This window comes from Montipora foliosa, chromosome 13 (assembly GCF_036669935.1).
Source record: "Montipora foliosa isolate CH-2021 chromosome 13, ASM3666993v2, whole genome shotgun sequence".
Classification (NCBI taxonomy): domain Eukaryota; kingdom Metazoa; phylum Cnidaria; class Anthozoa; order Scleractinia; family Acroporidae; genus Montipora; species Montipora foliosa.
This window is the reverse complement of record NC_090881.1, coordinates 33656017-33681016: the sequence shown is the minus strand read 5'-3', so window position 1 is coordinate 33681016 and position 25000 is coordinate 33656017. Positions and strand designations below refer to the sequence as shown.

Genomic DNA, 25000 nt, shown 5'->3' with positions numbered 1-25000 from the left:
CAATGACCTGTGCTTTGTACTTGCCCGGTGTTCTCACCAGGCTGCACCCTTGTGGCATTCCTGCAAGAAAAATAGGAATGGCACATTTAAAGCCAAGTATGCTACGAGCAAAACAGACTATTGCAAGTGAGTTATCTGTGTTCTAATGGTCAAGCGAATACTCCAGCTCTTTGCCTTTTCAAATGAATGAAAACAGTTTATAAAAGAATCCAAAGCCTTCAATTTCATTGACTTTTGCCTTTGTCAGTCACACCAACGCTTTGTAGCTTTGTCATTGGATCAGGTGGGTACTTTGTGTAACAGATAATTTAAAGTGCAGGCTCATGTTACTCGTCGTGGCACAGAGAAAATTAGATTCTTTCACCCAAAGTACCAAGGCTTTAAGAAAGTGTAGAAGATCATTGAAACCCTGGTGAAGAGGACAATGAAGAGGACAAGGTAGCAAGCAAAGATAATTTAAAAAGCTTCACTGTGGAAAGACTGTTTTTTTCAGAGTGAATGCATGGCAGTTGAAATATGGTGGCTTGACTATGACGCCAACAAGAACATCATGACATGTAAAATCTGTCTCAAGACAAACAAATCAAATACATTTACAATACTGTCCAAGGGCCACCATTGCAAGAGTTCCAATTTTGATGTGCCTTGATGAAATGGACAGAGAAATCACTTAGGATTTTTTCCATCCTAGTCATGAAGTGCAAGTAACTTTGTCCCACTTGAGCTCCTGCAGGGCCGCTATTTCTCAGGAAAGGGGGTTCTGGGACCCCCTAAGACAAAATCCTGGTGAGAACACTGTCTGCCCATTCCACAGAGTTTATGAACAAGGGTTGTGAGACGGGACCTACGGGTTTTCGACCTTATCCAAGAAGACTTGAAAGTCTAACTATTTGTTATTTAAAGACCCTGAAAGTTTAGCCATGCCAATCAACTTTCAGGCTGATACGGCAATTAAGTTATAAAACACAAATTGCTTTATGCACTGAATCAGTAATGCAAACAGCAGATGAAGTTTAAATTGTGAGCCATGTATGACCAGGACCAGGACCAGTCCTGGTTGTCTCATTTTAGTCAGCTTTGCATGCAACTTTGCAGCCCAGGAATTTATAGCACAAGCCAAAGGACCTTATGAGGGATTACGAAAAGATTCTTAGAGGAAAAGCAAACACACCAGGAATCATTTTTTTGCAATGTTGTCAAGATTTGTACAGGATCGAGGCTTTAACTGCTTATGTTTCTTTACTGTTTTACATGAGTCAAAGAAAAGCTATCTGTGCATGATAAGCAAAAGATAATACAACTTTTAAATACAATGTGATATACCGGTATACATGTACAATTTAGCTTGCGCAGGATGTAAGCATACACATTCCAGCACCGTATTAAACAATGGGCTCTAGAAAGAGCGAGCAAATTAGTGTGTGAGGTGCTGTTTGTTTCAAGCAGCAAGCGTTCAGTTGTTCCGCTTTTTTCCCCTTCCCTTCCCTCCCTCATTGGTGGATTCGGTAAGTATAGGGTTGGTAAGTATCTCCACTGACTTGGTCAGTGTGACAGTGCCTGGTGGGTGGTGGCCGCTCGCAGAGTTGCCGTGGAGGCCTGTGTAATTTTACGGTATAAAGTGGAGCCAGTATTTGCTTGTACGAGAAAGTAACATGAGTAGTGATTACAGAAAGGTAATTTTTCCCACAGATGAAGCTGCTTTCCAAGCAGGGTGTAATTAAGTCGCAAACTGAATGTGCACCAAACAATGGATACTTCCTTATTCCTCTGTATGACAAGGTACATCATGTATTATGTTATCAAGTGATATGTAGGCCGTATATGTTGCCGGTAAAATCCGTTCTCAGGTTGAATCCGTTTTTACCTAGGTTGAATGTGCATTCCCCCACCCCCCAAAAGGATTGAAAACACTATACCTTCCATCAAACTCTCATTGCCTTACACATCTCAACATATCTTCTTACTGTTTCGTATCATCTTATCTGGCGGTTTCTGTATTCTTACACTTATCTCTTTAGGCTCAACATCACAACATACTTAGTAAGGAAACAGAAGACTGTACTAATCACTTACCGGTACTCTAACTCGCACCCTCCAGATCTGTAATCCTGTGTCTTCACCAGTGAACTACAACGACGTACATGCTCAACCCAACACAGTTCTTGTTATTATTTACTTTTGTATAATAAGTCAATTGATATCTATGTATAATAACCAAAACAAATCCAAACCTGACCCTAATTTTTCTCTAGGTTTAATTTAGGCTTCTAAAAACGGTTCTTTAATTCATCTGAGTGTGTATGCTACTTAGGTAAAATGAGGATCACCAATTTAACATAGGTAAAGACGGATTTCATCTGAGAACGGATTTTACCGGCAACATGTACACCTGTCGTTGCATTATTTAAGCCTGTGATAGCTCTTGATGTAAGGTTATGTCATGTGTTTCCTCTTGTGTGGGACTGGAGCCAAATGACAACAGAAGTAATAAACATAAATTATGCTTAAAGATGTGAAGAGTAAAAGATAATGTTCTTGTAGAAAAAGTATAGTGGACAGAACAAACTGCTTAGAGATAATGAAGTAATCTACATGTTGGCTGTAGAAACCTGCAGTTACTGTATGTTGCCCATTGGGACCAAGCAGAGGAGCTACGCAGAAGATCTGTGTAACAGCATAATGAGATCCCTGAATAAAGTTCAAAACAGGAGGATGCAAGTTGCTCTACCCAGTTAAAAAAACTCTCTTCTTTTCTAGGGAACATTCACTTTGAAGATTGATCCTCCAAGTGGGTGGAGTTTTGGTGAGGAATTAAAAGAAATTTCACCTTACTCAAGTAATATACTTGTACAATGTACATGCACCTAACTGTGTTTGTTTTTCAGATCCAGCCAGTGTTGAATTAAACATTGATGGTAGCACAGATAAGTGCAGCAAAGGAGAGGACATTAACTTCATATTTGCAGGATTTACGCTCTCTGGAAAGGTGAATTGTGTGCTGTTGTACAAAAACTATTCATCCAAATGAGTGATCTTTAAAGTGGTGTAGTTTTGCAAAGATGTCACCATTGGGTTAGATCTGATTCTGTTAGGAGTCTTCTTTTCCTTTTGACTATTCCCTTTAGGGGTCACCACAGCAAATCATCTATCCTCTTCATAATCTTCTCTCACACCAACTAACTTTATGTCCACTTTCCCTTTGGTCTTCCTCTTGGATTTTGTTACGAGTGGCCATGCAGATTTAATATTTTGTCCCAAGTGTGTTCAAAGGAACTCAGCTAATAAAATTGTGAAATTCACCTACCTCTCTCCTCAACTTCAACACTTATGTCAAATCTCCAGGATAAAAATTACTTTGAACCTGTTAAAGACTTTTTGCCATTGTAGGCTCAAAGCGCATCCCCAAGTTCATCGTTTCATTGTTTCTCATTGCATTCTTTGTCTCTGAGTTCAAACACACGTTGACAGAATTAAACAAAATCATTGCTCTCTTTATTTTCATTTGTAGTCATGGTCATATAATCTGTTATTTAATTGGATTTCCAAGTTAAATTTTCTCAACATATTAAGTGCCCTGTTTTCCTGTTCAAAATACACAGTGGCGATAGAGTTTTCTTGTATTCTCAAGGAGCTGCTAGGTTACAGAGGGTGGGTGGGTGCATTTTGCAGTGAGAGGGGAGGAAGAGTGGGCTGGTTGTTAATGGGGGGGGGGGGGAAGGGGGGAGGTTTGGGAGTCTGGATGAAAATAATCTCTAGATTTTAGATCTCCAGAGGTTGTCATCTCTGCTTGAACATTGTGCAGCCACAAAATGAAATTCACATTACTTGGTGTAGAAGTCACAACCCTTTAATCATGGCCTTAACTCGAACCCAAATCAAACAGTAACACACAGTTCTTCATTTTCAGGAGACACCTTGTTACACTTTGTGTTGTTCGTGTTTTATTACATTTATGTTATTTAAATTTGAGTACTGGTAATTTCTAGGAAATGCATGTGTCTTAATACATGTATATGTTTTTGTAGGTGATCAGTCAAGGACGGGAACTTGGCCCAGCTGGAGTTGAAATCACAATACATAGGCCTCCAGGTGAGGATTTACTGTCTGAACATAGTCGCGGCAGTCTCAGTGAGAAAGAAATTTGTGGTATTGAAGGAACCGTTATTGATAAAGCCTCTAATGTGCTGTTTTCTTTGAGAAAATTGAGAGTAGTTTTTGTGATGTCTTCTTATTGCTGTACTGTAGCTTATTTTCATGTACTTAATTTATTATTGGTAAAGTCATTAATAGTTGCTATTATTATTCCACTATTATATGCCATTTACCATATTTGGTCTAGAGAACATGCAAAATATGAGACGGTAAATTGTTGTTATTAATTATCTTAAAAATCAATGAATTCTTTCAGGTGATCAGGAAAGAAAAACATTCACAACAGAAGGAGGATAGTAAGTCAAGGAACAGCACTTTCTAAGAAATATTTTAAAGAAATGATCGAAAAATGTTTCAAGATAATGTCTTAAAAAGTCGTGGAGCACTCTCCCTTCCCTTAAAGAATGCATTATTTTACTCCAGGTTGTGTTAACTTTCCTGTTAATAGTATTTTATTCTTTTATAGTTTCAGTTTTTCACGTGTCATGCCTGGAAGATACCATGTAAAGGCATCGCATGCTTCCTGGAGTTTTGAAAATGTAAGAACAAATCAGTTTAATGTTTACATAAATTTCTTACTGCGATTTTCATAATTCTGTGGAATCTCATCTTCAAGCACCAATGGCCAAACTGCGTTTTGGCTTCCACCAATCGAACAAATCAATAATTATTGATGCATGACATAACCTTCTAATCAGCATCTTTGGTTCCCACGGTAAATTCAAACGCAATGCTGATGGAAAGTGATGGAATGTGTACAAATCCTTTTAATGAGGAACCTCGAAAACTCCATTTCAATTTCCGGAGGCAGATTCGATCTTCCCTGCTACAGTATATGACGTGTAGAAATTTGATTGACAGAAGCCAAAATGCAGTTTGGCGCTTAGAACTTAAAAGTGAGATTCCGCAGAGTTATGGAAATCGCAGTAAGTGTGTTTGGCTAAAGCTACTCAACTTTCTTCGTATTGATTGTCAACTACTGGTACATGTCAGTTTACTCTAAGACTTTTTGAAAGTTTGTAAGCAAATTACATTGTAAGTTAGTGTCTGCTTTTGTTTAAAATGTTGTCAGGCTGAAACTGAAGTTGTAGTGGAGTCTTCCAATGCGAATGTTATGGACAAGATAATTGTTTCAGGTTATGATGTTAAGGTAGGTCAAAGCAATTTTTGGTAAAGTCAAGGAACCAGTCTTTTACATGTGTAGAAATTAGATACTCAGTTGCTGTATGTCAGTTTTGTCACTAAGATAGCGTAAAACAGACAGGCATGAAGGCATTTTAGTTGGGAATGCTGGTCAGACAATCAGATAATCAATTAGTTCTGGTGGACTCTCGTCTACATGTAGTTTATCAGTTTGTCAGCCAGCCATCCAGTCAATTAGTCAGGTCCCAGTGGACAAGGCACTATCCAACAGATACAATCTGTGCAAAGACTTACCAGCAAGTACCCCCCCTCCCCTTCCTGTATTTGCTCGCTTATGGTGAATATGCATACATGTACTCTAAGCACTTCCAACTAAAGATGCATTCAAAAGTGTAGTTTACACTCTGGATAGCGACTTATACACCAGATAAAGTTATACAACAATTTGAGCACCGGGAAATCTCTAGTGTTCTGTGGCTTGGACAAAATGTCAACTGCATAATGATAATAATAATAACTATTATTATTATTATAATTATAATAATTATAATAATAATAACAATAATAATAATGATAATCACGGTATTAAAGTTGCAAGGTTATTTAGGCGGAAGCAAGTGCCTTACCAATTGGGGAGACTACAAATCAGCTGAAATCAGTACAAATCAAATCAAATGTTGGTTTTTGAGGAAAGGAGAAAACGGGAATACCCGCGAAAAAACCTCTCAGAGCAGAGTAGAGAACCAGTAAACTGAACCCACGTGGCATTGAATATGAGCATACATTAATTAACAATTATTCGCCGAAGGCGAAGTGATTATCGGTGAATATTCACCTCGACTTCGTCTCGGTGAATATTCACCGATAATCACTGAGCCTGAGCCTATGTTTTAGTATAAATACACAGGAGATTATTTCAAAAAAGAGAAAAAAAAAACATTTCAATGCGAAATCATCTTCACTTACAGTGGCAAAAGGACTACTGGCAGCCATTTTGTCCGTCAAGGTGATTATCGGCTGATAATCTGAGATAGCGAGCCAATGAGAGCGCACAATTTTGAATAATCACCTGTGTATTTATACTAATTATTATTATTAAGTAAAGTACGATCGTCCAGGTGAGTGTAGTCCTGAGAAGGACTGTTTGAGATGACATTGACTGACGTTTCGACAACCTGAGTGGAAGTCATCTTCAGAGTCAAGATGACTTCTGCTCAGGTTGTCGAAATGTCAGTCAATGTCATCTCAAACAGTCCTCAGGACTACAATCACCCAGACGATCGTACTTTACTTAATGATATGACTCCTGGGTTCAAACCATTTACAATTTTAATTATTACATGTATTGTTATCATTTATTTACTAATAATACAAATCATTTTTAAGGGTTATGTGTGGAGTGATGGAGAGCCTATTCAAGATGTTGATTTTCTTTTGTTCTCAAAAACTGTTAATCAGAAGGTAGGTCTATATATATTTCTAATATTATTTTTAGTGAGCTCAAAGGGTCATGTAGCTTTTTATGGGAAATATAAGAAATACACTTTTTTATGCATGCACGGTTTTATACAGTAGATACAGGTATGTGCACAGTCATGTAGTAAAGTGCCAGGGTTAACTTTCTTCTTCTTTTTAGGGCAGTGTATGTAATATATGTATTGATGTCAACCCAAAGTGATGCTATGATCCTCCCAGTTATGAATGCAATTTTAGGACTTCAATGGGGTTAGAATCTGTGACCTCACAATGCCTTTGCAACGCCCTAACCAACTGAGCTGTGGAGTCACTGATGTTGGGAACTGGTCATTTGTGAGTTCAAATTTGTACCTGTTTTGTTCTTAGATATTGCCTGGTTGTGAAGAGATCCCAAAAAATGTGATAGAGGCTATCAAGAAGAAAACTGAAGTTGATACTCCGTTGTGCCAAGTCAAGTCTGGTGTTGATGGTCTGTTCATGTTCCCAAGTGTACCGAGTGGAGAATATACTCTGGTATCTTTTCTTTGTATAACCTTCATAGTTAAAAGCATAAAGCCCCTTGCTAAACATTCGTACATTTTTGGCTGGCATTTTTTTTTTTTTGTGGGGGGGGGGGGGGGGTTTCTGAGCTTTCCAACATTATTAATAATATTATCTATATTCAAGCAATAACAACTTTAATAGCAATCCAAAATATAGGTACAAACACAGACTACATGTTCTTGCAAATAGCGTAGATAATCAGGACAAGTAGTATAATACAAAGCGTTATAAGATAATACAGTGTACATGTATAGGCATGCAGTTAACATAATGAGAATAGGGGAAGATGACAACATCTTTGTTGTGTTCAACAAAATGTTGGGCAAGATGTTTGATGGAAAAGAAAGACTTATAAACAAATACATTAATGTTGGAACATGCATTGTCTTCCAACTTTGGGAGCTACAGAAGACTCCAATGTGTTTGCCAACAATGATTGAACATTCAGGGCTTATCATAATCAGTGATCTCTACATAAGGGTTCCTCTACTAAAATGATTAAAGTAATAATATTATTGTAACTATTAATTTCACCAAGAAGGCTATATCCACTGACTTTTGTTTATCTACGGAGGCACCTTAATCCCTTGCCTCCTAAGAGTGATACTTAATAGAGTTTACTCTGTTTAATGCCAGACCATTTTACTTGTCAATGGGAAGCGGTTCAGGGGCCCGTTTCTGAAATGTCCTGATAACTTTTTGGGCCCGAAAAGCCATTTGTGAAACTGCCAATCGCTTGCTTTGGAAAGCCGATCTTTTAACATGTTTTAAAGGTAACAAAAAGAAAAATGGCTGTGACGTTTGACAACTTAAATCCTCTCCATTCTTGAGATACAAAGGAAATTGTGTCCCCCGAAAATGGCCCGTAAAGTTTCAGGACTTTCGAGAAAAGGACCTCAGGAGTCAATGGGTTAATTTTTTTTTATAATTTATTTATTTCCATCACTGATTTACATTACTTACATATAAAGCATATAAATACAGTCATGACTACATTGCTACTATACAATAATTACTTAACAATACAGATCTATAATACAGAGTAGCCAGAATAACTTAAGTAGTTCCTGCATACTCATGCACAGCTGCACACACATGCATCCATATGCATTACGTACTACTGATTATCCATCTAGAAACGTCAAAAGAGCTTCTAGAGAGTTAGCCCAAATTGCTGCTCTCCTTACATATCGATAAAGGAAATAAAGACTAAAGATCATTTTCCCGGATAAAAGCTCCCCACTTTGCATTGAATTTACTTAAAATCCCAGTTTTAATGGCATAACGTCTTTCATAATCAAGACAATTTAGAAAGGTTCAAAAAAAGAGTTCCCATGAAGACCTTTTTGTTTGGAGAAATAAATGTGATATTTAGCGATTAAAAGTGCATGATGGACAATCAGGTTTGTAGTATATGTATCATTCATGAGGCCAATGCAAAACAAAAAGGAGAATTCTTTGTTAAGAAATCAAGAGCTGTTTTTCATCCAGTTACTAATTTCATTCCAAAAGGATTTAAGGAAAGGACATTCCCAAAAAAGGTACAAAAGAGTTTCCAAGCTTTCTTTGCAGAAACTGCATTGATCATTAGATTTGATTATTAACAGAGTGGGAAAGCACTCTTCCAAAATTTCTTTCTTTTGGTTTTCCATCATTCCCACTAACTTTGCACAAAGTGAGTTCAAGGCTGCTTTTCCAGTTAAATAAGGGCTTGAGAGAGAGGGCAAAAAAAAACAGTTCTGATTTACTAAGATATTTATTGTATGTTATAAAGTCAAGGAAGGTATACTTCTGATTTGTGCTTATACATGTATGTTGTAATACGTAATAATAAGAATAATATTGTTATTATTATTAATTATTAATTTTTTATTGCATTCATGCTCAATGATCAGTCAAATTAGTAGGGCCTAGCCATATTCTTCAGTATTGATAATTAACAGTTGAGCATGATAGCGCTAAATTAAGGCCAAAGTTTGTGTTATCTGCCAAAGCCAAAAGGCTGAGGCGGATAACACAAACTGAGACCTTGATAATTATCGCTATGATGCAAAAACCAAATCCATATTGTTTTATTATGCGTAATTATATTCCTGAGCTGCTCTCGTAAAGACAAGAGGACTGACTCGTGCATTTCTTTGGATGAGCGGCAAATCAAAGAATCTTTCTGCGGTTGGCAGAGTCTTGTTTCCTCTTCTCTGCTGGTTAGTGTGTTAGGTGACGTCACTTCTGCATGCATAAAACTATTGTATGTAGGTATGACGTCAGAGAAACAGAGCAAGCAAGAATTAGCTGCGTACTTATAGCCAGTCAAAATTGAGCTGGTGACACCAATGTATAATAACAATATAATAATTATTATTCTACAATATTAATAACAATTATTATTATTAATTATTAATACATGTATTCTTATTACACTTCATTGTTCCAGATTCCTGATTACCAAGGAGAGCTTATAACATTTGATGTGGTTCCTTCTAAACTAACATTTTCAGTTAATTACAAAAGTGTGGTACTTAAGGTAAGGAGTGAATATCATGAGCATTCACTAGGTCCAGTAATTGTGTTACGATAGGGTACAGTGGGCCAAAGGGAAGACCAAATCTTTTGGTAGATATAAAATTTTGATGAAGAAGTAGCCCAGTCAAAAATAATTGTTTTGAGTAGTAGCTCCATCTGACCTTTGCCTGGGAGGGAGGTCCGGGACATGCTCCCCTGAAATATTTTGAAAATTTCGGCTTCAAATGGTTGTATCTGGTGCATTTTAGGGGTAAACACAGCCCATCTTTCAGCTTACAGATAACACTACTCAAGCGTTTATTCCTCAAATGCCTGTTGTTTTCCACCAGTAGCTTTATTCAGAAAGTGTGAATGTGTAGTTGTTTGATGTAAACACGACCATTTGCAGTCGCCAGTAGTCAAGTTAAAAGTCAAAATTTGTGCAATCGTCTCCACAAGCTCATTTAGACGGGGTATAGAAAGGTACAGTGTATTTAGGGGTATACAGCGACATACGTGGATATGTGTGGGTATAACATAATTAATTTTAAATATGCTATAATAAGGGATTCGTGAAGTACCTACACTGCAATAGCTTTGACTGCTGACCATTCATGTGGCTCATTTTCCCACATCATGCTCTTAAGGCTTTCCTAGGCCCCAGTAACCCCACCATTTAGCATGCAAGAGTCAGTACTCAAATTTTCAGTTTGCTGCAAAAGAAACATATATATATTTTTTATTTTTTATTTTTGTTACATTTAGTTTGATTGGTAAACAATTGCTTAGATAACTTTCTTCCAGATTCTGACTCTGATTAAACTGCTCTTTGTCCACATATAGAGACATTTTAAGCTTTATTACTTTTGACAGCATTGAACTTTAACCGAATGAAAGTGTGTTAAGTTGATTGTCATTTGTCTTGGCATTCAACAGGCTTCTGTGAATAATTTTGCACATGTAATTTATGTGAGTAACATGTAATTGTCATGTGCCTTCTTATTAAGGATTAATTTCTGATGTATTTTCAAAGTTTTCCAATTCCGGGCAATTTTGTGAAAACTTTGAAATTATGTGTGTAATTAATCCTTACTGTAGTTTCCCTTGGGCCCATGCAATTTCATATACTAATGATTATTTATGGGGGTACTAATCTTAGTTTAGCTCTCTCCCCTAAAGGGTTTCAATAATATGTCTAAATTATAAACAATGTTGATTTTTTTTTTGATAGACACCATTTCAAGTTCATGGATTTTCTGTCAGTGGTCAAGTTCTTACACCTGAGGTATTGATTTTTTTAATTTTAGCATTGATATCAAGTCTATTCACTAATCCTAGGGTTTCTAAAGTGCTTGATTTCCTTTTGTGTCCTGGGACATGTTTTTTGAAGGGTAACTCTTATAACCAGCTGATTTCATTCCCCACTTGCTGTACATGTATGCTGTCAAACATCACAATCTTCATGATTACAAGTGACTACATCATGTGACAAACAAGAATACTGGATTACCATCATACTTACTGTAACAACCAAGAATAAATGTAAAACCTCTTTCACAAGTGTTGAGAATATAAAATTATATATATAGTGGAGTGCTTTGCTCTGCTAATTAAGATCAAGTTAAATAACATCAAAGGAAGTCAAATATTGGGTTTTGATTAGAAGACAAAACTGAACTACGGGAAGAAAAACGTCTTCAAGCAGAGTGGAGATCTCAAACAGCAAACTCGATACATGTCTGCATAGGCAGTCTGGAAATCACTGCTGGAAGGCGAGGCAAGAGCTCTGCCATTGCACCAACTCTGCTTAGCTTCCCTCTGTACCAAACTTGGAAAATGTCATTTTTACAATGACTGCAAAATTCTTGCGTGCTCATTGGTTAATTTTTATTGTCAATAGGTGGACAGACACATAAATTTATAATTTATGTGAGGATGACGCGATATTGCTTGCGTCAGATTGAAGTTTCTCGCATTTTTGTCTCACGTTCTTCTCGTGTTTTGACTTAATTTTGACCCCTCTGCGTTTTTGTTATTGTAAAAAACAAATTGCATTATGTCAGTTTTTCGTGCGTCTGTTTTTTGTGCATCTGTCCTGTTATCTATCTAGATTATCTGTCTATCTGTTTGTTTGTCTGTCTGTCTGCCTGTCTGCCTGTCTGCCTGTCTCTGTCTGTCTGTCTCACTCTCTGGTGAGGAAGGGTTAACCATTAAGCATAACATGTTGAAAAATTAAGAGCTTTCTCACTTGTAACTGGTGGATTGCAAGTATAAAATCTGCTTTGATTAGCTTTTAACTAGCACTCTTCCAGTTTTAGTCATTTTTGGTAAACTTTGACAGTGTTGTCTTTTATAGGGTCAAGGCATTGGGGATGTAATCATATCAGCTGGTGAGGAGCTGAGTGCAACAACCACTGCAGAGGGTGTCTATGTATTAAGCAATGTTACAGCTGGAGGATACACTCTTCAGGTAAGCAATGATCAAGAGATAAAAACGGTTAAGTGTTACATAAAAATGCCATGTTCTTTGATTAGTCTTAGATAGATTAAGACTATGAGTTTAAAGTGGTTAGTACACCAGTGTAAAAATTGCAAAAGTGTGAAATAAAAGAAAAAAGTGCATGCATACAGTGTTGTAAAATATAAAAAGTAATTATTTACAGTTAAAAAGATCTTTGGATTTCAATTTTTGTCTGAAACGTTTGTAAGCTTTAATGTTCCTCATCGCATTCAGTAAAGATTTCCATAGCTACACTGTGGAGTATCCCCTGGACTTAAATCCACTTTAATCCATGTCTTGGACAATGTATTGTCAAGAACTGCTGAGAATAGCAATCAAATTACTTAGACTGTTTTAATAGTTTGAGCTACAATGTAGAAGACATCACATCTTTTTACACTTTCAAAAAAAGACATGTTTGAATAGTGTGTAACAGTAAAAATGGCAAACATCTCAAGTTTGCTGCCTAACGGTCACCTGGGGCGCCTTATTTGCGAGTGGGGGCGACCAAATTTCAGAACAAGTAGCCCGAATGGGCACCTTACTTGATTCATCCTCACTTTCTTGTAAATATGATCCCAGCTGGAATTAATTCATTCTGGGCTCTTGAAAAGATGACTTGGGCTACCAACTTTTAATGTTGGAAGCCCAAAGGGCTCCCCGAAAATTTTCTTAGGCAGGAGCCTTGCATCTTTGTGACTATCATAGTTTTGTTCACGTTACTGTACATTATCACATTGTTGACATGGCCAATGGATGATGGTGAGGTCGGAGTTAAGACAATAGTTTTGCACAGACCCGGTACATGTACATTTAAAATGTAGAACAACTTTAGACATTGAAGGGAATTGATTACTTTAATTTATTTCGTACTACTTTTTCTCCAAGGCAAATAAGGAGAACTACTTCTTCAATCCAGTTAAGGCCCAAGTGACACCCAACACACCTAGACTACCAGTCATTACACCAGTTGCGTAAGTTTGGGATTTTGCGTCTTGTGTCCCTTCCCCCAAATTGTCCCAAAGTTTTTCTGGCTTATGACTCTTAATCCCCTCTATTTTCTATTGAAAAAAAATGATGATGTTGGTGATGATCATACAAACAACGTAATTAAAGCAAGAAGGCAAAACACATTTATTGTTGAGAAGGAAGAGAGGAAGTGTGGATAACCAATGACTGTGGCAGTTCCAGGGGATATAAGGGTAGTCAATAGAAAAAAGGCTGTAATGTGTGGTGTGTTTGTGGCAGCTTAATTTAAGAAAATAGAAAGTGTTCCTGTTGATTTGAGTGATCTTGGAATAGGGACAGATAAACTGGAAAAGCGACCTGGTATATGTGTTGTGGGATTGAAACACCCATGGCATTGCTACAGAAAATGTCTTTGCTTGGAACAGCTACAATTTTTGGAAGGGTTTGGACCATGGTAAGAGGTGACCTGCTCCTCATCAGCAAATTACAACATACCATTCGTTTAAAGTGCACCTGACGTCAAGTATTTTCTTTTTCAAAAGTGAAATGTCTAACACCTTGGCATTCATTTGTCCAGTAGCTGAGCTAGTGAGAGGTGTGGATCTATTCTTTCAATGACGTCAAGAACTAATTTACATTGCCAAAGTTCTTTCAAAACTATAATGCAAAGTAGTTTATGACGTCATAGAGGGAATAGGTCCATGACTCTCACTGCCTCGGCCAACAGACAAACGATTAACCAGCATCTTTCTCTTACATACCTTCTGAGGCACATTAAAAAGTAAAATCTATAGAAGCAAGGTAAATATAATTATGTTTGATATTTAACTTTTGCTAAAGTGTAATATTTTGAGGTTAGGTGCACTTTACAAGGCCGGTACATTGTAAGATCATGGGATAGTGATGATGATGATGATGATGATAATAATATTTATTACCGTATTTACCCGTTTATAGGTCGATCCCATGTATAAGTCGACCCCCCATTTTTGATGGCAAAAAACGCAATTTCTTAATTTCTTTGTCAAATGTTCATGGGACACTAATCTTGTATTCTTGATTTCTGGAAATGTGGATACACAAAAAAATCAGGGCTCAAGCGCTTAATAGTTTTGTTGTTCAGCAGCTGTTGTATATGCGGGCGTTTTGTCCTTGAGTTTCGAAAAAGTTCTCTGAAAATCGAACATGTAAACCTCAAACTCACCTGTTTCGTTGTTCAAGGATAAAGGGCTTTAGAGGATAAGCACAATGCAACATCACAGAAGCAGGAGTCAATCTTTGAAAATAACTTGCGAACGATGCGAAAATGTGCAAGGTTTAATTGGTCCTTGACTTACAATTTCTCAAATGACAAACAAAACAAAACTCATAAACCAAACAATACGAAGTTTTCGAAAGCATTTAAATCTGCCAGGTTTGTATAAAGAATAAAAAACAATCATTATCAACCAGCATTTTCACGCAAACACGAGTGACGATGCTTGCACGCAAACACGAGGTATTGTGCCAGGTTACTAAGCCGTTGAACGATCGTGTTTTATTTGAAGAAACAGAAATGCCTTATAGAGCTTTCCGCCTTTGGAAAACTAAAATTTCCAGTGTCTATTTCATATTTGTGCTTGTGAGTATCTTCAACATCTAGAGTTGGACAAATCCTTTTTTATTTCAACTGGAATTGCTTACATTCGTTTTGAAGTCTTTTGTCATTCATTTTGAAGTCTTTTACAATGTACGTCGGCTTTTGTCCATTGCGTTCGTTATGCCCAAGACAACATTATTATGTTAATTTTGAATAAATTACTTAGCTGGAACTTGGCTCAAAATCTTTGACCCGTGTATAAGTCGAGGGCGATTTTTGGAGCTTCTTTTGAGGCCATAAAAGGTCGACTTATACACGGGTAAATACGGTAATATTTTTTTATTTTAGCAGCTCAAAAGTAACAAATCTTATTTGATTGATCAGTTCATTCATTCACTGACAGGTATCACTTGTGTGGAAAACTTAAGATTGACGAGTTTCCTCCAGGGGTTACTCAGGTAATTGTCTAAGCAGATCTAGATGTCGTATTCACTGTGATAATAGTTTCACTACAAAATACAGCATCATGGAAAGAAAATATTTGACAATCATCCACCAAATTGGAGGTAAAATATAATCCACCACTTTGAGTCTGAGTTGGATAATAATATTATTGTTTTAATGTGTACCACACAATAGTTGAATAATCGGCCTGCTCCCGTCTGACCTTGTAGCTCAGTCAGTAGAGCGGCGGAGATCTAACCTGAAGGTCGTGGGTTCAATTCCCACCCTGGTCAGAGTTTTTCTCTGTCCTTTTGTGGGCCCATTTCCATCTGTAGGGCTAACGCTCACATGGTTCATATGGGATTCATGAAATCTAGCACTTCACATTACACTCTATTCAGTTAACTCTGTTTAAAATATAAGTGCTACACAGCCAACGTTTGTATAAACGTAACCTTTCCTTGTACTTGTACTTGTTCATTGCAGTGACTTTAACATCTTCACTTCCCACGGCCTGCTCCCGTCTGACCTTGTAGCTCAGTCGGTAGAGCGGCGGAGATCTAACCCGAAGGTCGTGGGTTCAATTCCCACCCTGGTCAGAGTTTTTCTCTGTCCTTGTGTGGGCCCATTTCCATCTGTAGGGCTAACGCTCACATGGTTCATATATGGGATTCATGAAATCTAGCACTTCACATTACACTCTATTCAGTTAACTCTGTTTAATGGCAATTAGTTTGTTTTTCATTGTTTGCTCAGAGGTGAATAGTACTTGCAGCTAATCCCTCTGAACTAGCCAATCAGAATGGACAGAAAGCTCTATTCACTTGTGTAATCTATCCCAACACAAAGTATTCTTTGCCTGATCATCTAGTTGTGTTACATAATTTCATTTCAGAGCAACTGAAGAGAGTATTAAATTTTTAGTATCTGCATGCATAAAAAAACATAGATTGCATGGGTTCAATTTGATTTTTCAACTTGACCACTGTGTTGTTGGTCAGATAGCCAAACAAACAGAATATTTACAAAGTTTATTAACTGTCTATGAGGACAACAGCCACCAGAAACAAATAGTTGATTATTTAAATGGAGTTCCGCCAAAGCTCAACTAAATGGCATTGCAAGTCTTTTTTATTTTGGCAGAATATCTGCCAGTTTATTGTTGAAAATAGCATCAAGAAGGAAAGAGCAAAATTGAAAAACATTAATTTTATTTTCTTTAAAAGACTATGTCGTGCTCATTGCACTAAAATAATCGCACACAATATTTACGTCGAATAAGTGATACTGTAATAAATTGCTGAAACGAAGTAAACGTACCAATGAATTGTTGACTATGATATTCGAAGCAATATACACCATCGTTTGTCGCTTTAATAACTCAACCATAGTGAACAACTACAGTCTCGGTCACAAATGTTGTAACACTGATGGAAATTTTCCCTTCCTCCCCTTTCAATGTTTATGTTTATGGGTTCCAGTGCAAGAACTACCCGGTAAACGCAACATTGAAGGGAGGAGGGAGAAGGGCTGAGTTATCAATAGCTTGGATGCGAGTTACCGGTACGTGCTATTCAAGAGAGGTGTTACAACTGTATTTATGACTGAGGTTGTAGCTCAACTGACAAAAACATTATGAAAAACTATCCTTTTTCAAACTCTAAAAATAAGATGACGTCACAGGCTTACTTTTTTTTGGCACTGAAATTACTTAGAAACTTGTTACAGTTAGTACTGTAGCAGACTTACATTCAGGAAGGTTTGAATATAAAATGATTATTAACAACCACAGTCTGAGTTACTAGTCGTTAAAATAATCAGCCCAAAGTATTCAAGTCACATGTATTACCCTTGTAAATCCTAAACCTGTTCAAATTGTTATCATGCATGACAAAATGGCCATTCAGTAAAAAAGGCTCTTGATGTATGGTTTTTTCTGCCACAAAGCTTCAAAATGTTCCCTTCGAACCAATTATCACGAGGAATATTGCAATGCATGTGCCAGACTAATAAAAGCCCTTGCACCACCTGACTGCAGAATCTTGTCATCATTAATGTTGCCAAATTCTATTTAATGGCATAAATGTGACTTTGTACTTGAAACATTGTGGCAGTTGATTAGATTGGGTCTTGGGTCAAAATCAAAACAAAGCAGGACATCTGAGCCCATGAATCCTGGGATACAGTTGATTTAGAAAGTAAAGAGAGACCCACTGTAAGTAAGTAAGTAAGTAAGTAAGGAAGACTTTATTTAACGAGGGTAACATATGACAGTAATAAAACTGATAAACTAATGGCCCTCAAAAATTAAAGATTTAAAAAAGAAGACACAAACCTATATACATCATAAATATTGTTAAAAGTTAACAATTTACAGGAATAATTTGCTAAGAATTTGATTGTCTAAAATTATTTTAAAAAGGGAACGCTTAAAACTTTTTACACTGGTACTCTGTTTGATATTCACCAATTTATATTTGGTCCATACTCTTGTGGCTCGCACAGCAAACGCTCGTCCCCCTTCGGCACTTCTCTTAAATCGCGGGCACGTTAAGTTTATATTACAGAAACGGGTTGATCTATTATGAGTGTCAGAATTTCTGATAAGTAGATCATTTATATATTCCGGAGTATTGCCATTCAGCCTTTTGTAGGTTAGAGCGCATCGATTTACATATGATTCAGCACAAAAAGGAACCCACTTTAAGATGTTAAATAAGTCGACAGAAGGTGCTTTCGGCATCAAGGATAATTCTAGCCGCATGTTTTTGAAGACGCAGGACTTTTAAAAGATTTGCTTTACTGAAAGATGTCCAAATCGTGCTACCGTAAAGCATTACAGGTTTAATGATCGTAGAGTAGTATATGTCAGGTTGATTGCGTTTCAAATAAGGACTTATGTGACGAAGGAGTCCAATAAGTTTCGCCAGCTTTTTACATAACTCCTCAATTTGGCTATTAAATGAAAGATCCTGATCTAATGGGTTATCCCAAGAAGTTTGAAATCAGTGACATGTTCAATGTTGCTTCCATTCAAACTAACATCTATTGAGGTAGAGGCGACAAGGTTCCGCAAACGTTTGCCTGTTACCAGCATGGACTTCGTTTTTTGAGAGTTAATGAACATTTTGTTTCGTGCTGACCACTCATCTAAGCGTTTGAGGTCTTGATTTAGAGCCTGTGTCAGATGAGGAACATTTTCCCAACTAGAGCATTTTGATAAAGTTGTATCGTCAGCATAAACATCTAGTGTTGAATCACGTATACTTAAAGGCATCTCATTTACGAACAATAGAAAGAGAATGGGTCCCAAGATTGATCCTTGAGGCACTCCTTGTAACAACTGCTTACTAGTGGAACAGCAGCCATTTATACTCACATATTGTTTTCTTCCAGTGAGTTATGACCCAAACCACTAAATATATTATTGTAGCCTGTGATTTGTCCATTATGGTTCCATAAGGGTACCTTTCTTTAAAACCCATCAAGAGTGCTCTGAATAAATTCATCAACCAGCATCCCATGATGTTGCTGGATTAAAGCACCTGTTAAAATTGCAAATCTCATAAATTTTGGCAGTTGAAGGGACGCAAGATGATTCTGCAGACTGAAGGTGCATCCATAGCAACAAGGTCAATGTCTACTTCAGTTGATGGTAATGGTGATTTTTGCTTCAGAGTGGCCACTGGAAATCATGTTATTCAGGTAAGTTTATTAGCATCTCAGAGGGCTTGGGGAGATTGACAAGATTACGGTCTCCCAAAACAAAGCTCCTCAAAAATTATTAACAGTAAGGTGGATCTTGGATGTTATGTACATCTCTATTTTGCATTTTGTTCAGTAGCATACGGTTTTAGCCCAACACTAGGCACCTACAATACTAGACATATTTAGTTGGAACACTTAGCGAATGGTCCAGAATCATCGAGTTACAAGATCGTAGCTTATACCACATCCCCCTCCCCCCAATTCAATGTTGTGTGAGAATTTTTCGGGCGACTACTAGTAGTTGTGGAAATCAACATTGGAGGAAGGGGGAAACGGGGATGGGTGTTCCAACAAATGTGACGAGTATTGTATTTGCTTCAAGGAAATAGGCTAATCTGTAAAGGTGTAGATCAGAAGTCAAGTCTCTTTAGAAAAGAAGTAAACTAGTTACTAAGATAAACGGATTGTCTCTTCGCATGCTTTGTATTAAAAACAGGTGGGCAGTTGGTCTTAACATGATGATAATCAAGGAATATGTGTTGGAGAGTTTTTAGAAGGCCAAAGACTTATAAATACTATGTGGTGTGTAAAGGAACATCTTCAATACGCTGTGTACCACATTTCCATGTAAAGTAGTTGACACTGTGTACTTTGATTAACGTAGCGTACACATGACATCGGGGGCTTTAATTATTATCGAGACGAGAATCGAGCGAAATAAGGGCGATCTTCCTTGCACTGGTACTCAGGGTTTTCAATAAAATTTGAAGTAGGCAGCTGGTTTAAGGCTAGTAGCCGACTGCATCATCCAAGGGGCCGTCACTTCGTCTAGGGGGATCTGGGAGCATGCTTCCCCAGAAAATGTTGAAATCTGGAAGCTCTGAAATGCGATTTCCAGCGTCCTGGGCGACAATTTGAGTACAAAGTTAAAGGAAGATTTCTTATCAACAGCGACACTGAGTGCGCAGTTACGTGCATTTTTTTGATAATTTCCAGCGAAGAAAGATTTGGAAAATCATTTCAAAAGGAAAATTAACGATTTAAACGTTGTATGACGTTTCAGCAATTGCATGGCATCATTACTACCAATTTAAAGCTGCCGTGAACGGCAAACTTTTTTGCGCGTTTTTTCAAGCGCGAATTGAAACATTTTGGTTTGTCTAGACAAACCGCAATAATTTTGTTCGGTCAACATGAGAAATCATTTCAGTCGAACGATAAGAATATGTCATTTTAATCTGAGCGAACAAAAAGGCTTAACCAATGAAACTAAAAGAAGCATTTACTTTTTTGGTGGAAAACAAGTTTTGATGCAACGATTACTCAATAACAACCTGTTTTGCATAAAACGTCTTGATATGTTTGTTTGCGGACGCAACTGAACGTAATTGAATTACGTAAAAAATGCAACGGTTTGTCTTGGTAAAAACGCCGTTCATTGTAGCACGAAGATCAAAGTATCAAATCTGATAATTATTTTGAAATTGAGATTTAAAAAAAGTACATTCAAGTCCATCAAAAATGAATTCTACTTTAGGTTTGAAGAAATCATTCAATTAATTCAATTTAGGGGGAGAAATAGCCGACTTCTCTGAGCGAAGTAGCCGACATTTTTGGTCGGCCGTCGGTGCTTATTGAAACCCCTGGGTACTGATGTTGGCATTTGAAGGCGTGACAACGGTTAGCGAAGGGAATAAAGCTAGAGAGGTGGGGTCGCTGACGTCTTGAGAGGTTCGGTGTGTATTTAATAATATATCGAGTGATGCCGATGAGGAGTCGGTACCAACTCAAGAAAAATTTACAGGATTATTAAATCAAAATGGACTTAATGTATGCAAATTGCAATTGAGATGTGATTGTCAACGATTCACCGTGCGATTCACCAGATACTTTAGCTCGATATGTAAGGGGGGAAAGAGTTTCCGGGCATAAGAACCATCGTATCCCGAGGTTGTAATCTAAACTAGTTTGTAAATGTGAAATAAAAAAAATCCCGTAACATTTCCTGCTATTGCGGCACGGTTCACCATGGTGAATCGTTTGTTTAAAGAAATGAACTGTTTATCTTTCAGCTCACCGACGGTTCACCATGGTGAACCGTAGAGATTCACGATTCGAAGCCATGTCATCACAGACCTGTGATTGCAAAAGTCTAATTACGTTGTCATATTTTCATGCCTATACATTTCTTCCTTATAACAAGCATTAGAGGGGCAGAATTTGCAAAGCATTCATTGAGTTATTTCACCATTGTGCATACATAAATTAACATAATTAATGAGGGTAAACAGTGGTATGGTCAAAAGTCGGGTATGACAAACAATGGACTCGTTTTGCGCTTTAACAGGGAAAATAACAGAAGACTTGTCGTTTTTCATTAATTAATAACAGGTGTCGTTTTCATTAGCTATATATAAAGTGGAGCACCAAGCATTGCTGATGAACTGTTCTTTCCCTACAACAGATTTAGTCAGTCCTATCGCAGAAAGAAACGTCTTCAGGGGCTGTAATATATTTGCATAGCTATTCTGACTCCTTGTTATATAAAATATGTCAATCAACGCCGACCGTTGCACTTTGATAATCGTGTCAGTCCGTCTGGGAATAGAGCCTATTAAAGTGTTCAGAGGACAAAATGTACTTATCACACGAGTTTGGAACTGTTGGAATATTGCATGGCGTATATTGCATCGCACGTCTTCATACCAACGCACACCAATACTCAGACAATACTAGACATATTTAGTTGGAACACTTAGCGAATGGTCCAGAATCATCGTGTTACAAGATTGTAGCTTATACCACATCCCCCTCCCCCCAATTCAATGTTGTGTGAGAATTTTTCGGGCGACTACTAGTAGTTGTGGAAATCAACATTGGAGGAAGGGGGAAAAGGGATGGGTGTAGATACTATGGATTACATGTATCTTACTTTAATGTCACTTTGAATTACCGGTAGTAGATTGTTCTTCAGTGCAGTACATTATTCAAGGTACACCAACAAGTTATTTTAAAAATATCGGGCAGTACCACATGGTAAAATGCAGACACTCTTTGGAAAGATAGCAACATGATACCTTCAGTGCACCCTGAAAACCAAACCACAAAATTGAGAGAACATAATTTTTTTTATTTTGTTGTTACAAGGGTATGAATAAAGCTAAAACAGGATTCTTCAAAATTGGGAGTTCTTCTGTTTATTTCTCTCAGCCAGTGATTGAATCCTGTCCTTAAAAGCAACGTTGCTACTTTTAATTAGCAGAGTATCCATACTGTTCTTACAAACGTCTACAATCTAAGTGGTCAATTAAATTAAGTCTTTGTTTGTCAACTTTAGCCTGTGATCACATCACCAGAATCTACTGCTGGCTTGGCATTGATACCTAAAGAGCAAGTTGTAACAATCACTTCACATCCTGTTCTTGGAATCGCTTTTTCTCAGTTCAGGGCAACAGTTACTGGAACTGTCCAATGCATAGGTATGTATGGTAAGCCACAATAAGAAACGTAAGTGTGCTTTGTGTAGCATTTCAAAGCCAACATTGTGCATGCATGGGGTGGACTTGAATCTGACTGGATTTAATAATATATTCCTCTTACTAACTGAGTTCGCGGTCCATACTGTAAATTACGGACCAAGTTTTTTCCAGTTGATTTATGGAGCATAAATCAATGGCAAAGGAGACAAGTTGAAGTCAAGCGGAAGGTTCAACTGCCACATAGATTGCCATGTCAAAATCTGAAAAACCAAATCTTCTTGGCTGTTTGAAATAGTTGCTTGCAAGATTCAAACAGTTTCACAACTTTATGTGACAGAAACAACATGAGAAACTTGCTTGAAGTTGGACACAGGGGGTGTTCTACCCCTCTGCGTGGTAGTCTGATGCTCAATCAACTGAACCTACCTGCAAGCTTTAGCAAATTCCTACCTCTTTAAGAGGCTTTTTCCTCTTTCATTGTAAATGAATATAATTTCGAATGAGCTATACATAAAGCTGTAAATCGATTTGTTTATGCACATAATGTACAGCTGTAGTGCCGATATGTACTGTAGAGAGCGGCAAACAGTTCTCATCAAGAAACAAAAACAAAACAGGTGTCTATAAAAAACAATAACTGCTTGTTCAAGTACGAGGATCACTTCTCTCATCGTCTGTAATCCGCAAATGTGGCTCTTTTTGTGATAGACTGGAAAAGGTTGTGTTTTCAGTTGTGGCACAACTGCCACAACCAGCATGTTGTACAGCACAAAACCCTAACGGTTGTTAAGGTTGTGGGAATTATGGAGGTTGTGGGAGTCGTTCCACAAACTGGAAACACGACCCCTTCAAGTCTATCACAAAACGAGCCAGGTATGATTTTGGTCTGAATCATGATTTTATACTTGCAGATGGTTCGTGCCCTAGTGTATATGTGTCACTGCAGTCCTTAACAAATCCAAAGTTACCCAAAGTAAACACAAAGGTAGTAATAATAATATTGTTATTGGTTATACTACAAGGCTTCCTTATTGAAGTGGAAAGCGTTCTGTTTTTGTTGGTCTTCAAATGGTATCAGTAAGCCACGACAGATGTGAGTAATGGTGGACCATGAAATCCAAAACTTACACTCAAAGTAAATGGCCTTTGGATAAAAATCAAAGCTCAATGGGTATGTCCATTTAGGAACTTTCAAGGTTCTCTTTTGAGCATGCCATTAAAATCTCTGATGACAACAAATTGCAAATTGAGGTTTGGAGCTGTTTTCTCTCAATTGTGTCACAAGAACAGAAAATACAAAACATTTTTTCTGTTGATTGTAGGTGACTGGAAGTTCTTTTGTGTTTAAAGATGTCTTTCCTGGAACATATAGAGGTAAGTGTTTAAGGGATTTACTGAATTTTGTTTTCATACACTGTAGCTGTTATGTTATTTCAAGAACAAAGATCAAAAATAAAAATAAGATGCCCACTCATGTCCAGAATTTACCACTGTGACTGATGGGGTTTTCAAGGTTAATGGAAAAAAAGATACAACTGTCTGAAGATTAAGTTCTTCCCTGTTGGCACCCTATTTGCTTTTCAAGCTTCTCTTTGCAAATGGAGTTGTTATAAATAACTAAATAAATAAATAAATGTTGTACACATGTAGCCAAGGTTTTGAACCCGAAACTACCCCTACCTAAACCATATGAACTCCATGTATTGGGAGAAGCGATTGGTAGGAGAGGATTATGCACCTTTCAAGATTGTATGTGCGTATAGCTCACAGGTCATGCAACCAGTCAACATCAGTGCACACAGAGCCATTGACTGTTCTAGCAGTCTCTCTGTTTTGCTTTGGATGACATTTTTTTGTCTTTCTTGATTTGGAACTCCTCTTGATGACCATAGACTTTGCCTGTCTGGATTTCGCAGTTTCAGAAATAAGCAACCGTAAACTGAAGTAAATACTGTGGGGGACAGATGGATTCCACTCAAATGCACTGCCCATCTTGTTTCATTTGTGATGTAATGGTCGATCTTTGTTATTTTTGGTACATTGCCAAAACTTAAAGAAATGACTTTTTATTTAATAAATTTGGTTCCTTTGGCTTTTGCAGCTAGTGTGCTGGAGGATTCCTGGTGCTGGGAGAATGAAACTTTAGAATTTAAAGTATCAGAAGCAGATGTCAGTGACCTACTCTTCATCCAATCAGGATACATCTTAAAATGCATCTTGTCACACAATATTACCTTGGTAAGCTACATTGGTGGGGCGGTAGCATAAAAAGAGTGGTTAACTGTTCATCTGTAAAGTCAGGGGTTCTCTGGTGGTCCTGTCATTGCCTTGGTAATAATTTCTCATTTTCCATTGCAATCATTTCTTCTCCACTTTTGTCAGAATTTCAAGTGATAGCAGTGATTTTATGCAAGCTACATGATTGTACCACAGGAAAACTGGAAAATACCCACCCAGCTGTCACAAGAAAGATACATTAAAAGTGTTTTGTGCACTAAAACAGTT

At 37.4% G+C, this 25000-nt stretch overlaps 1 protein-coding gene across 1 annotated transcript in view; it reads left to right on the top strand.

Moving 5' to 3' along the window:
* Positions 1-25000, top strand: part of LOC137982788 (BOS complex subunit NOMO3-like) — a 47061-nt gene that overhangs the window by 749 nt on the left and 21312 nt on the right. Inside the window, exons 2-20 of the mRNA XM_068829936.1 lie at positions 1690-1779; positions 2758-2803; positions 2886-2986; positions 4026-4089; positions 4409-4448; positions 4619-4691; positions 5225-5302; positions 6682-6756; positions 7138-7284; positions 9749-9838; positions 11048-11101; positions 12173-12286; positions 13205-13290; positions 15268-15322; positions 18888-19013; positions 22354-22495; positions 23407-23480; positions 23818-23869; positions 24597-24733. Coding sequence (XP_068686037.1) covers positions 1690-1779; positions 2758-2803; positions 2886-2986; positions 4026-4089; positions 4409-4448; positions 4619-4691; positions 5225-5302; positions 6682-6756; positions 7138-7284; positions 9749-9838; positions 11048-11101; positions 12173-12286; positions 13205-13290; positions 15268-15322; positions 18888-19013; positions 22354-22495; positions 23407-23480; positions 23818-23869; positions 24597-24733 — 1644 coding nt within the window. The remainder of the gene's footprint in view (positions 1-1689; positions 1780-2757; positions 2804-2885; positions 2987-4025; positions 4090-4408; positions 4449-4618; positions 4692-5224; positions 5303-6681; positions 6757-7137; positions 7285-9748; positions 9839-11047; positions 11102-12172; positions 12287-13204; positions 13291-15267; positions 15323-18887; positions 19014-22353; positions 22496-23406; positions 23481-23817; positions 23870-24596; positions 24734-25000) is intronic.